The sequence below is a fragment of the Hakea prostrata genome, chromosome 5, assembly GCF_041222555.1.
Source record: "Hakea prostrata isolate BN-2017 chromosome 5, UWA_Hpros_2, whole genome shotgun sequence".
Lineage (NCBI taxonomy): Eukaryota > Viridiplantae > Streptophyta > Magnoliopsida > Proteales > Proteaceae > Hakea > Hakea prostrata.
The window spans coordinates 46,814,595-46,828,148 of NC_142604.1; the positions used below are offsets into that span (position 1 = coordinate 46,814,595).

General features: G+C 40.2%; 1 protein-coding gene across 1 annotated transcript in view; it reads right to left on the reverse strand.

Annotated features, from left to right (window-relative positions):
* LOC149016177 (kinesin-like protein KIN-14B) overlaps positions 1-13,554 on the reverse strand; it is a 100,990-nt gene that overhangs the window by 19,762 nt on the left and 67,674 nt on the right. Inside the window, exons 17-19 of the mRNA XM_089157296.1 lie at positions 3,234-3,425; positions 2,920-3,126; positions 2,297-2,647 (exon numbers count right to left, since the gene is read on the reverse strand). Coding sequence (XP_089013422.1) covers positions 2,297-2,647; positions 2,920-3,126; positions 3,234-3,425 — 750 coding nt within the window. The remainder of the gene's footprint in view (positions 1-2,296; positions 2,648-2,919; positions 3,127-3,233; positions 3,426-13,554) is intronic.

Consider the following 13,554-nt stretch of genomic DNA (forward strand, 5'->3'; position numbering starts at 1 on the left):
TGTCCTAATGAGATTCTCTAAGGAGACTCTTCATTTGTTATTCCCCCAAAAGTTTTCTGGATGTGTGTGTCACTGTGTTGTATGAGAATCATAGCCCACCAGAGTAAGATAACTTCTCGTAGCCTACGCTATATATTTCTGGGGTATTCTGCTACTCAAAAGGGGTGCAAATGTTATCATCCTCTTTCCTAGGAGAACCATTGTGTCCATGGATGTAATTTTTAATGAGTCTTACCCTTACTATACACCTCTCCAAGGGTAGAGTGCTGGAGGAGAGGCGTTCTTTTCAACTCTGGATCTTCTTACTAGCACATACTCACACACACCACCACAACATGACTTAGGAATTCAAGAGAGATTCCTGACCAGGAGACTTCGGCTAGTATACCTTGGGACTCTAATTCTCCCCCTCCTTTTAAGGAAGCAAGTCAGGGGAAGAACACTCTTGTGAGGCACACTATTAAGTCTTTCAAAACAAGATTAACCAAAATAAGGAGTTGCAGACTTATCGGACGAAAAATTACTATCGGCCAAAGCAGGTGGAGAAAGTTTATATGTTACCACTTCAATCTCTTGCTTCAGAATCAAGTTCTACTAACCCTATTGAGGTATCTTTTTCTGATCTTCCTATTACTATTAAAAAATGAGTTATATATTGTACTCAACATCCTATAGCTAAGTATGTTTCTTATAACTCTTTGTCTAACTCCTACCGTACTTCTATATCCTCTTTATCATTTGTTTATATTCCTAAGAGTTGGCAGGAAGCCTATGCTGATAAAAGATGGAAGGCAACTATGGTAGACGAAATGCAAGCAATGAAGAAAACTGATACTTGGGAGCTGGTTACACTTCCTCCAGGAAGAAGAAAAAAAAAACATGAGAGTTATAAGTGGGTGTTTGTGGTTAAATTAAAAATATGGATGGATCGGTCAATAGATTGAAGGCTAGACTAAATATTGTCATAGTTCTATTGTTTGTAGCTATGAACAAAGATTGGAACTTGCACTAACTTGATTTAAAGAATGTCTTCTTAAATTAGGAGTTGGAGGAAGAAGTCTATACGGAGATCCCACATGGCTTCTCAAATGACAATACTGCAGGGGCAGATTTTATCAATTGAAGAGGTCAATTTATGGGTTGAGGGAGTCTCCTAGATGTTGGTTTGGACTTTTCTAGAAGGCAATGACCTCTACTAGGTATAAACAAAGTAATGATGATCATACAATGTTTGTCAAGAAGTCAAGTACTAAGATCACTTTTCTCATTTTTTATGTGGACGATATTGTCATCACAGGGAATGATGGTGGGGAAATACAAAGGCTAAAAGACTTTTTTGGCAAAGAGTTTGAGATTAAAGATCTACGGAAGCTACAGTACTTCCTAGGAATTGAGGTGGCTCGATCAAAGAAGGGTATATACCTATCCAAGAGGAAGTATGTTCTAGATTTATTATTTGAAGTGGGAATATTGAGTAGTTGATACCCCTATTGAGGTCGAAGCTAAACTCAAAGAGAAAGAGGGAGAACCAGTGGACAAAGGAAGATATCAACAGTTGGTATGATGCTTATCTACTTGTCCCACACCAAGCATGACATTGCTTATGTCGAGGGGCAGGTGAGCCAATTCATGGATGATCCGTATCCAATTCATATGAAGGTTGCTACCAGAATACTATAGTATTTGAAAGGAACTCCTGAAAAAAGGATACTTTTGTCACCCATTGATAACCTAAAGGTATAAGCATATACTGATGCAGACTAAGCTGGGTCTCCTAATGGGAAGTCAATTTCAAGTTACTATACCTTTTTTTGAGGCAATCTAGTTTGTTGGAGGAGTAAGAAACATAATGTGGTAGCTTTATCCAGAATGACCTTCTACTATTCATACAAGTGCCTCACAATAATTGAAGACTTAACATATAAAATAAAATAAGGAAGCGACTGTTAAAAAAAAATGTTTTGTTCCCAAGCAAAACCACCACTAAAGATCCTCAACCTAAAAGTGGTAAAAGTATCACATTTATGCCAAATACATTCTAGTCGAAATAACCTTAAGGAATAATAAAAGGAAAACATCATATCAGTATATCACTCCAGTGAAGTGATATAATAACATCGCAGCATCTCACAATGACACCCACAAGCACACATCCACAGAAAAGAGTATTCCACAAAAATTTATTGAGGCAAGTCAAAGAACAGTTAGGACTTCGACAGTTAAATAAGACAAAAAGGAACATGTGAAGGTCTGGAAGAGAAAATTTGAGAAGCTAGGTTTAAGCTACACCAAGTACCTTCAAGTGTTGTAACTGAGAAGTATAAACTCGCTTGGCATACTCAGACAGAAGTTGGCCTAGAGCATCAGTATTCGGTGGCAATGCTGCACCAAGACCAGCCATCCATCCATCCATTATAGCTGTTGACAGAAGCTCCAGCTGTCCAGTTGTTCCTCCTACAGCATCACTCCCAGTAACAGAAAGAAACTCAAAGTTCTCTGCAAGCCAAGATCTGATTTGGCGTTGCAGCTCCCCAGCTGGAGTGTGAACAAAGAGAGCTGCAAGAGCCTTGTTCCCAATTGCAAAACTTTTGGCTTCTTCTGTTAACTCTCTTAACTTTCCACCAGTAACATGCTGCCTCCAAGCCTCCTGCCGATACTCAACAATCACATATAATGATTAACAAGATCCAATTTATTGTAAAAGAACCTCGCGCAATTTTCCAATAAACAATAAGTGATATACAAAAGCATTCTACGAGAAAGTGCCAAACAGTAACTGATACAAGTAACAAGTAGACAAGAAAAACCATGTGTATTGAGCATAGCATGCTTTAGTTGGTGACGATTTGTAGGGAAATGAGGAAATACACTTGGGAATGCACAACCAACAACCATACAATAAAAGTTTGAGGTAGGTACCTGATCGATTCCTCGGAGCTTCAAAACCATAGATGACAATTTAGACTTCTTTTCTTGCTTTATATTTACTTTAAATCCATGAACGTGCTCATCAATCATAGAGATAGAATCATACTGTCCTGGAGACCTACCAGGACTACTACTGCGACTGGAGCTTCTACTGCGACCAGTATTAGCCTTCTCCAAGAAGCGTTCAACAGGAGAAACCTGTCATTTGAAGGAACTAAGCAGAATAACCTTCTCAACTGTACAAAACAAGCAGGTGACAGCATATAAATGAAGAGGATAGAAATATAGGGTTTAAGTCTGATTACCTTGATAGATTGCAGCTCAGGTGATCTCGCAATCAAAGACCTTATATATAGAATTCTAACTCGAGAAACAAGCATTGTATCCATCACCCTCCTCGGCTCCATCTTCCGGATAAATGAAAATATAGCATCTTTGATTTCAGCAAGTATTTCATGCTCTCTTGCAGCCCCTGCTTTGATGACCGCAGCCAGGACCTGCAATACAGCAACATGGCATCGCTTCAGTCTTGATTGCAAATCATAAGCATATAGATAAAACCTCCACTATTTTTAGTCATAATAACTGAAACAATATTCATTATGAAGGGTGGAAAAATTCATAATCATTTGGAAATTTTCTACAAAGAAATCGTAGAGTTGTCGTTTCTTTTAAAAGAAATCACAGTTGAATAACTTTGCTTTGAGGGTAAAACAAAATGGTGAATTAATGGGTAGTTCCATCATTATACAAGCCCAGTTTAAATTTGGGTCATACTTTAGTATAAGTATGGATTGAGCCTAGTTTTGGGTTTTATTGAAGTAGTGGAAAGAAACATAAACTCCAAAATTAAGGGTTTAAGGGGATGCACCAAAATCGTGACTTTATCTTTGTCTCATTTCTAGAGTCCATCTACCTTAGCCATCCAATAGTCGTATAGTTAATTTAATATGGGAAGAATTCTTTAGCTTTGACTGTTTATTTAGTGCAAGTGTTAATATTTCCTAAGAAGCATATTTGTCTTGGCACCTAGGGGGATAAAATGCTAAGGCAACACCAAAAAGGAACCCCAAAAAAGTGGCAAGAACACTTAGGGGTGGTCATGACAACTACAATTGTAAGAGTCAATTAAAGCACGTATACAGATTACAAATATCCAAGATACTAATGATGCCTCTCACCGTTTAGAATTTGAAAGGTCTTTGCTTGTTTGGTAACTGCATGCTGGATTTATTATCTCTTCTCTCAGTTTGGCAAGGTATTTCTCTTCCTAATTTCTACTCTCCATCCCCACGCCACAGTTATTCTCTCATTATTTGCTTCCTTTCTTATCCATCCTTTCACTAACTCTCCCATTATATCTCTCTATCAGCCTCCATATTAAGATTTTCCCTTTCTTTTTCTCTTTCTATTTCTCTCTTTAATAAAGAGAGAAATATCTAGTTTCTTACTTTAGTCATGATCGGGCAGATGATGAGGTGGTGATACTTGACGATAAAGAGATTCCTCAAAGTGATTGTTTTAGGTACCTAGGTTCAATCATAAGTAAAAGAGGTGATTTAGAGGATGAGGTTTCCCAAAGAATTAAAATAGGGTGGATGAAGTGGAGAGGTGCGTCCGGGGATCTTATGTGATCAGCGTATTCCATTAAAGCTTAAAGGAAAATTTTATAGGACTGTTGTTCGACCAGCTATGATGTACGGTGCAGAGTGTTGGGCTGTTAAAAAGAATCATATAAATAAACTCACTGTAGCAGAAATGAGGATGCTAAGATGGATGAGTGGCAAAACTAGGATGGATAAGATAAGAAATGATCATGTTAGAGCTGGTCTAGGAGTTGCTCCCATAAGTAATAAGCTTCGAGAAAGTCGTTTGAGGTGGCACGGCCATGTTCAACGGAGACCTATAAATGCCCCTGTACGGAGAAGTGATATAATCCATATTGAAGGAACTAGAAGAGCTAGGGGTAGACCTAAGATAACCTTAGGAGAAGTGGTGAGAAAGGATATGTATAGCTTAGGCCTTGTATCTAGCATGGCCCTGAACAGAACTGATTGGAGGGCAAGAATCAATGTAGCCGACCCCATTTAGTTGGGAAAAGGCTTATTGTTGTTGTTGTTGTTGTTGTTGTTGTTGTTGTTGTTGTTGTTGTTGTTGTTGTATTTCTCTTTTTAATAAAGAGTGTCACATTGCAGGACCCTGCTGCTATATGGTCTGGGAGGGCAACCTGAGGCTTGCAATAGTGCAACTACTATTTCCCTCTTTAAACTACTAATACTAAATATATATAGGCTTCATTCTCTATCTTCTATCCGTTTGTTTTAACTTCAGATTCTGTTTTCTAGGAAAGGGATCTCTTTATCTTATCCCATTCTTCTCTCTCCATACCCATTAAACATACTTTCTCTATTTTTTTACACCTCAGAAATTCATTTAATTAGATTATTAGTGTCTGCTTATAATTCTGAAAATTAATTCTTATACACTTGTTCTCTTGAGATCTAGTCAATTCAGATACGATTCTACATTTTACTTTTTCTGACCAATATCTGAGATCAGACTTGACCCATATCTATTCATCAGATCAAAACCTTTTCCATTCCATTAGTGGACCCATCACTGGCAGGCCAATCAGATTGATCAGATCTGATCAACCGCATTACATCATAATCATTTTGAAGAGGTAAGCATAAGTGTGTCAACTATATACTTGGTATGTATGCTATACAATTGTGCCCATATTAAACACTCTACGAAAAGGCAGTTCAAGAACAAAGTCAGCCAAAAAAACAAGTTGCATGACCAAGATTTTAGCAAGATGGTGAACCTATTTTTCTTGGTTGAATTGACCCCAGGTTAATGTGGGAAGCATACAAATATAGTAATTGACTGAGACCTTGCCAAGATATCCAAGATGCTAACTCGTATACCATCTCATTTCTAAACCCAAGAAAAAATAATACACATTACAGACATGTTCCCATTCTATGTAAGAAGATACCCATCCTATGACTTAGGAGCACACCTTCCTACAAATTCTATTGCAGTTTTAATGATAACGAATTGTCTCATGTATTCTCTGCTATTGACTTCAATATTCATCCTCTCTTCCACTATTGTTCCCTTCCATAACACGAGCAAGAATCTATCTCCAGACTATCACTATAGGCAACAGCTATGCCCCATAACCCATACGGCTGAGGTTTAATCTCTCATGCACCTAAGATGTGCACCTATTTAATGCACTGGCTGTCAAAATTTAACTTCACCACTAGAATTTATTTTTTGATTTTTTTTAAATCTCAAAGGAGATTTTAAAACATATTTGTCAACAAATTACCGAGGCATCATGATGCAGACTCGGCACCAAAATATGCTTGCTTTATTAGCATTAAATCTAGGGTTGCATGCTATACATGCTGGGCCACTGATCCCAACAGTTTTCTATATTAAGTGTCACCTTTACATACAGAGAGTATGGGTAATTGCAGACATGATTACTTGTTTTAGTTCATAGTACTATTTTGGTGTTTGTTGTTCAGTTTAACTGGTTTAACCAATGGTTCCATTTAAACGATTTTAGTAGTTTCCTTTGAAGTGTTTCAAGGGGCTCAAATAAGACTCCGTTTGAGGTCTTAATTTCCTAGTCAGTTCTGTTACCTAATAGGTTAAGAATTGGGTCAGACTTCTCCTCTTTAATCTAGGAATCTGTTGTGCCTTTTATATGAGATTGTAAGAGAAGGGGGGGGGGGGAGATATTCAACATGAATATTAATGGTAAAAAGCTTTTGCTGCACTTTCCCAATTGGAGATTATTGCCTAGCGTTTGCCAAGGCCATGGGAGTGGTGTTTGAACCAAAGGAAAACTTACAGGGAGAAGCCTGGGTGATTCTTTGTTGATTGGTATTTGATCCAATCAACACATTGTCGTGTGAAGCTAGGGTAGTTTAATGAAGCCCTTCAGTATTATTCTTGCTTTAATTTGGTCACCATCTCTGAAGTGGGCTTGAAGTTCCAAACCCTAGCCTTTCTTCTCCAAATCCTCCAAGCCACCAAACCCTAACTTTTGTCATCCGTGGACAACCCATAACCTAATTTATGCCGAGACCATGTAACCATCCAAAACCACTCAAACTTTATCCAAATTTCCATCACACCCTTCCTGGGGGCCAGTAAATTGGACTGGTTTCTTGTCAACAAGGCCTAGCTCTCCCTCTTCCCTATTCTGATGATCTCCGACCATTGCCCTACAAACTAACCATTTAACCCCTATCTCCTTTGGCCTCCACCTTTCAAATCTTTTGACATGTGGAGCTCCCACCACAGTTCCTTCCTGCTCTCACCACATCCTAGTCCAGCTCCTCGAGCCCACTTCCGCTTCAACCTCCTCGCCTTCACTAACAAGCTCTGATCCATCAAATCCACTCTCAAAGCTTGGAACTTCTCCACCTTGGGAAAATATCCAATCAAATCGCTGCTTGTCATTCCAATCTCCCCTACCACCCAATCCCATCTTATGTCGGACATCTCCAACCCCTTTCTCGCCTTAGGGGAGAAGAGACTCCTTAAGGAATTGTTCGTGATTGTCTCTCTAGAAGAAAATTCTCATTTTCAAAAATCCCATATCAAATGGCTGCACTGAAGCTTGGAGATTCCAATTCTTCTTTGTTCTACGGCTCCCTCAAAGTGCACACAAATTACGACTCTATTTCTCTCTTTTGTAGGAGTGATCGCTCAACTACCTCCTCACTGTTAGGCATAAAAGAGGAGGTAGTCTCCCACTTCCACGCCCACCTTAACCCCACCTAGCCCCCTGCTTCAAGACCACCCTCTCATCAACAATTTTGTCCCTCCTTGAGCTCCATGCCCTCCAACAAACAAACCCTTACTATTGTCCGCTCACACAAGGGCAACCATGCCCTTGCCTTGATGGCTTTAGCATGGGTTTCTCCTTCACTTGTTGGGACCTCCTCAAAGATGACTTGTGAAATACCCTCCTAATAACCCATTATTGTAGGTTCAAGAACCCAGAGTGCCAGAAGAAGACAACTTTGGACCATCCAAGTCGAGCCCGTGAAATCGGGAGTTGAACCTAGGAACACGGATGAGATAGAAGATAACCCAGCCAACTTAAATGATATTGGAAGGAGAGAGAAAACCAACCCTGATTGCTTAGGAAGGTGGATTTGGCATGCACGAATTCGAGGTTGGAAGACCCCAATGCCTAGATAAATGTTAACATTGAGTCACGCATGTTTAAAGGATTCTCCCGAGTCCCGACCAAAGCCCGACGGAAACCACTTTCGAATGGAGTTATAGAGGTGGTCTCCCGAAGGCCGTTGTTGTCCAATTGAGTGACCGCTCCCTGGCTAGACTAGGGTGATTTCGGAATTTTGAGGTTTGAAACCCTATTTTCTTGTTTCTTTTCGTCTTACACAAATTGTTTATCACTATTGGAGGGTGAGAGCTCGAGTGGAGTGGGGAAGCTTAGTTTGGGAGAAATCCTTGAGGACTTGGGCATACCGAAGCACAAATCACGCAGGCGAAGGTGGATTGAGGTATGAAAACCCATTCTCTTCACTTTCCACCAAATTTGTTGAGATGTTTATGATGATAGATAGCAATGATGGTGGTGGTTGTGGTAATTGGTAGGAATTGAATGTTTGTTGATGATTCTTATCATGTCTCCCAACCCTATTAAGTAGTGATTCGTGATGTTTTCCCCATATGAGTTCAATTCATCAACTCAAAAAAGCCCGCAAGCAATTCTCTATTAACCAATTTGGGGATTTATGTTTGGAGACTTTGTTAGATGTTTGGGAGTGCTTTTGAAGCATTAATAATGCTCTATTGCAGCTCCAAAAGCCCCAAAAGATGAGAGATTTGAAATTAACAAGAAGAGGCCAACCTACTTTACACCCAAGGGCCGGTCAACCAAGGGAAGTCGACCGGTCTTGGAGGGCCCTGACCGACCGGCCCTATCCCAGGTTTGATCAGGTAATGTGTCCGGTCTCGGTTTGGTTTGTTTCAAAATGTTAATTCATATATTATCCTTATAATTGCTAGGTTTTGGATGATTTATTGGCCTTCTTTTGGTGCAAGATTTGATACTTTTGGGGAGCGCTAACGTCGTGACAAGTTAGAGATATAATATTATTTATTTGCGTATCATATTCGATCTCATGCTATTATGATTGTTGGAGCGGGTTCTTATGATTGATATTATAGGGCATGCATGCAAGGGTAGTAATATGATTATATTTGCTTATGCTATTCATTTATTAATTCATCTCCATTTATGATTGCGAATGTGATATGTTGAGAATTGGGTGGTTATGCATTACATATACATCTACCCGGGGTTGTGGGTTTGCCCATTGCCCCTGGTGCCCTTGTATTCATTCAAACTTTTATGTGCATTATTTGTAAGCGTCTAGATGCATGGCTAGATTATCCTCTTTGCATGCTGCTACCCATTCGGCATGGGTATTGAAGCCGAGTGATCTGTGATAGTAGTGGTTGGGTCATATGGGAGTCCAACAAAGGTAACCATTCCATGAGGAGACACTATTGTTATCATACAATGGTAAGGTTGCATATGTGGAGGATTTGGGCTCGTGGGAGTCCAACAGAGGTACCAGTCAATGAGGAGACACGAGAGAGTCCGCCAAAGCATAGGTGGACAACCATAGGGTCACAGAATGTTAGTCCAAAGAGGTACCAATCCACAAGGAATAACATTCCAAGGTGGATAAGGATACGCAGACCAACAGGGCACTTGGCATGAGAAGAAGCTATCCGGACCACTAGTATGAAACGTAGATGACCTTGCATAGTTGCATTGAGCTAAATTTATCTCAGACACGTACTAGTAGTCATGCCAATGATGTAGTGAGAGAATGGTGACCTGACCCTCAGCCATGGTATAATGTGACCGAACCCCTATACCACGAGATTCCAATAGAGGTACCAATCCATAAGGGATCAAAGTGACGAGACTTTCCAAAGGAGGCTGGTGTTATGACTTAATGTGTGTCCACTATAAAGACTAACACTGGTTAGAGTATAGGGACATACTTCATTTCATTTACATTTACATCTCATGATTGGCACATGCATCAAATGTGTGATATGTAATTTTGTTGATCTCAATGAGTTCAGTGGAACTCATTCCTCGAGGAAACATCTTTATTTAGATTATTTGATAGGTCATGAGGACATCATATTTCCGAAGAGTTCGCCGGCAGCGGAGCCTTATGAGGAACTGGCAAAAGAAGACACCAAGGCACATAGAGAGTTGTGCCCTCCCTAGACTACTCCTATGGAGTCCAGCCATTCTAAAAGACCAGGAAATTTGGTTGGGAATGCAGTTGTCTTAATTGGGATTTTTTTATATTTTCTATCTACTTGTTAGGCAATGCCACTAAACACATATTTAAACACTTTCTCATGGATATGATGACACTTTGACTTTGACTTTAACTCTGATTTATCGTTTTGGGATAACTATAATAAACATTATATTTGATTCATTTATTATTCTTAACTCTTTTGACTATGCTATAGTATGGGTGGTTATGGATTAGCCATAAACCAAGATCTTATGGTTATTAATCACAACCATGGGTATTCAGGTAAGTCTGATACCAGAAAGGTAGATTGTGACATGACCTATCAAAACCATCAAGATTTTTTCCATTTAATTCCAATCAAATCTCCCTCATCAACCAAACTATCCTATGACTTCTTCCTAAAGTTGTTAGATCCTCTGCCCTCTCTAAGTCTGACTTCAAGTCTATTTCGCTCTACAACCTTCTCTATAAAACCATTGCCAAAATCCTTGACAACTGCCTCCAAAAGCTAGTTCCCCAGCTTGTTAGCTCCAACCAATCTACCTTCATTTCTAGTCACGTATTGTAGATAACACCCTCCTCAACCCGAAGAATATTCAAGGCTTTGATCAAAACACTCTTCCCCTACTGGCTTCCTTAAGATTGATATCCATAAGGATCTCAACTCCTTGATATGGGACTTCATCTAAGATGTCCTCTCCCACATGCATTTATCCCTCACCCCCTTTCATCCACTACATCTACTCTTGCATCTCCTCGACCTCCTTCTCTTTCCTTGTCAATGGCTCTGCTATAAGGTCATTTCGATCCAAGGTGGGTATGCACTAAGGTTGCCCCTCTTTTCCCTCGCCCCCAAGCTCGTAGTCTCTAGTCTAAAACAAGCCAACACCTCATCTACTGCCTTCCCAACTGCAAGCACTCCAACCTTAACCTCCTCGCCTAGGCAAATGATCTTATGATCTTCTATAAGGCAAACACCACCGCTATCACCTTTATAATGTCCTTTATCTCCTTTGAGTCTCTTTGGCCTCTATGTCTAGACCTGTAAACGGATCGGGTTCGGCTTGGATACACCACCATCCGAATCTGTATTCGATTAGCAAAACCGCTACCCGAATCCTGTGGAATTTTTCAGAAGGTATCCAAATTCGAATCCAGAACTTAATCGAATATCTAATAATATTTCTGATCCAATAAACTATCCGATTATTGATTGTTGAATGTAATTTTTTCTAGTTTCTGATTTCCGATTTCCGAATTTTAGAGAAAAATGTTTAATACCTAACTCTAACCGGATAATTTCTGATTTCTTATTTTCCGGTTACCCATTACCAGTTTCCGAATCCGGTTATCAATGCTCTTCAAAGAAAAAAATGTTTAATAATTTACTCTAATCGGATAAAATTTTATATGGATATTATCCGATTCGATATTCGATTATCCAATCCAAATGCTTATTGAACGGATACAGATATTTTTCGGTGAGAAAATTTTCAAATTCGGACACCCTTAAACGAATACGAATGCGAATTACAGGTGAATTTCAGCTATAAATTTATGGGTCTTTCTATGTCAACCATAAAAAATTAGAACTTTTTCTCTCGAGAGTCTTTAAGGAAAATCTCCAACTCTGTCCTTCTCACGGGCTTCACCCTAGGCTCCTTCCCGGTCAAATATCTCAGCCTCCCACACATCCCTACCCGCCTTCATGGCCACCAATGCACCCCAATGCTAGATTTTATCAAGAAGCTCTTTCAATTCTAGAAAGGCAAACTTCTTTCTTATATAGAGTGTCTTGTCCTAATTAAGCATGTTCATTAGTCCTCTTTTTTTTTTGGATGAATAAATAATTATATTAAAAGAAAGGGAACAAAGAACAGGGTCTTTAAGCAGAAGACTGGAAAGAAGAACTAAGACCCCAGGAGACAACAAAGAGCCTGTTCCTTGGGGTATCATCAATGAGGGGTGGGGAATACCTACCAATTTAGAAGAAACCTCAAAATAGATGGCTTTCCAAATCCTGTCTACAAAGCGAGATTTGGAAGTCCATCTCCAAAGATTTCGCTCCCACCAAAGGTGGTGGACCAAAGCACAAAACACTAGCTTACCAATCCGATCGCAAAGGGAAAAACCTGAAAAGTTTCTCAAAATCCAAGACTAGTCTTGCCCAAATCCGAAGGAACGCCTCGAACAGAGCCATATGGAGGAAAGGGCTTTTCCCCAGATAGATCTGTTAGTCCTCTTATATCTACTACTATGGCATTTTCACCCTTCCCAAAACAATTGTCATCGCTATTGAATCTCTCTTATATTGCTTTCTTAAAAGGGCAAGGAAACCTCTAGATTTCTCCACCCTACTAGTTGGACAACGTAGGCCCAAATTGAAAGAGGCCTTGGAATCTGTAGAATCAAAGTCTATGATTTTGTTGGCCTCCTCAAACTCATCTAGAAAATATCCACCAAGGAAGGTTCCATTGGGGTGAACTAGTTGTACTCTTTACCTCCTCAAGTGGGACTCCTTCTGGTCAACCCCTATCCCCCCCCCCCAAATAAACTCTTCCTAGGTCTGGAGAAACCTCCTGAGTCTTTGACCCCTGATTTAATCGGTTACCTCCTTTGTATCGTTGATGGCTCTTCCATCTCCTTTTGGCCTTAACCTTTGGCATCCCTCTTGGATCCTCTCCCAGGTGGTTAGCACTCAAGGCCTCTATTCCTTGTATATCCTAAAGGAAGCCCCATTCTCCCTATTCATCTCTCCTCAAACTTGGATACCCCCCCCCTCCACTAACCCTGACCTTGAGCATACAGGGTGCCACCTTCCTTCTGTTCCCTCTCCCTGCCCCCAACCGAGACAATATTGTCTGGCTCCCCTCCAAAAATTGTCTCTTCTCCACGTCGGCCTCGAACCATATCCGTTCCCCCTCTTACGGTCCCCTGGACAACCTACTGGGGCTCAAAGTATATATTACCAGGCATGCATTCACCACCTAGAGAGTCCTCTCCAACTGCCTATCCATATAATCCCTTCTCACACGCTGACACATCCCCCATCATCCCCAACTCATCCTCTGTGCCAAAAATTTAGAGGACCCCTCCCACCTCTTTTTTGCATGTTCTTTCTTCAAACCCCATTGGCTACAAGCCCTTGACTCAATTTGGCCCCAATGCATATGTCATATTGTCCTTGGCCAGTTGGCCCTTGGAAGTTGGAACTAGAATCTCGCTGGTTATCCTCCACTTTCCAAGGCACCTCTATAGGAGACACAATGGGAAA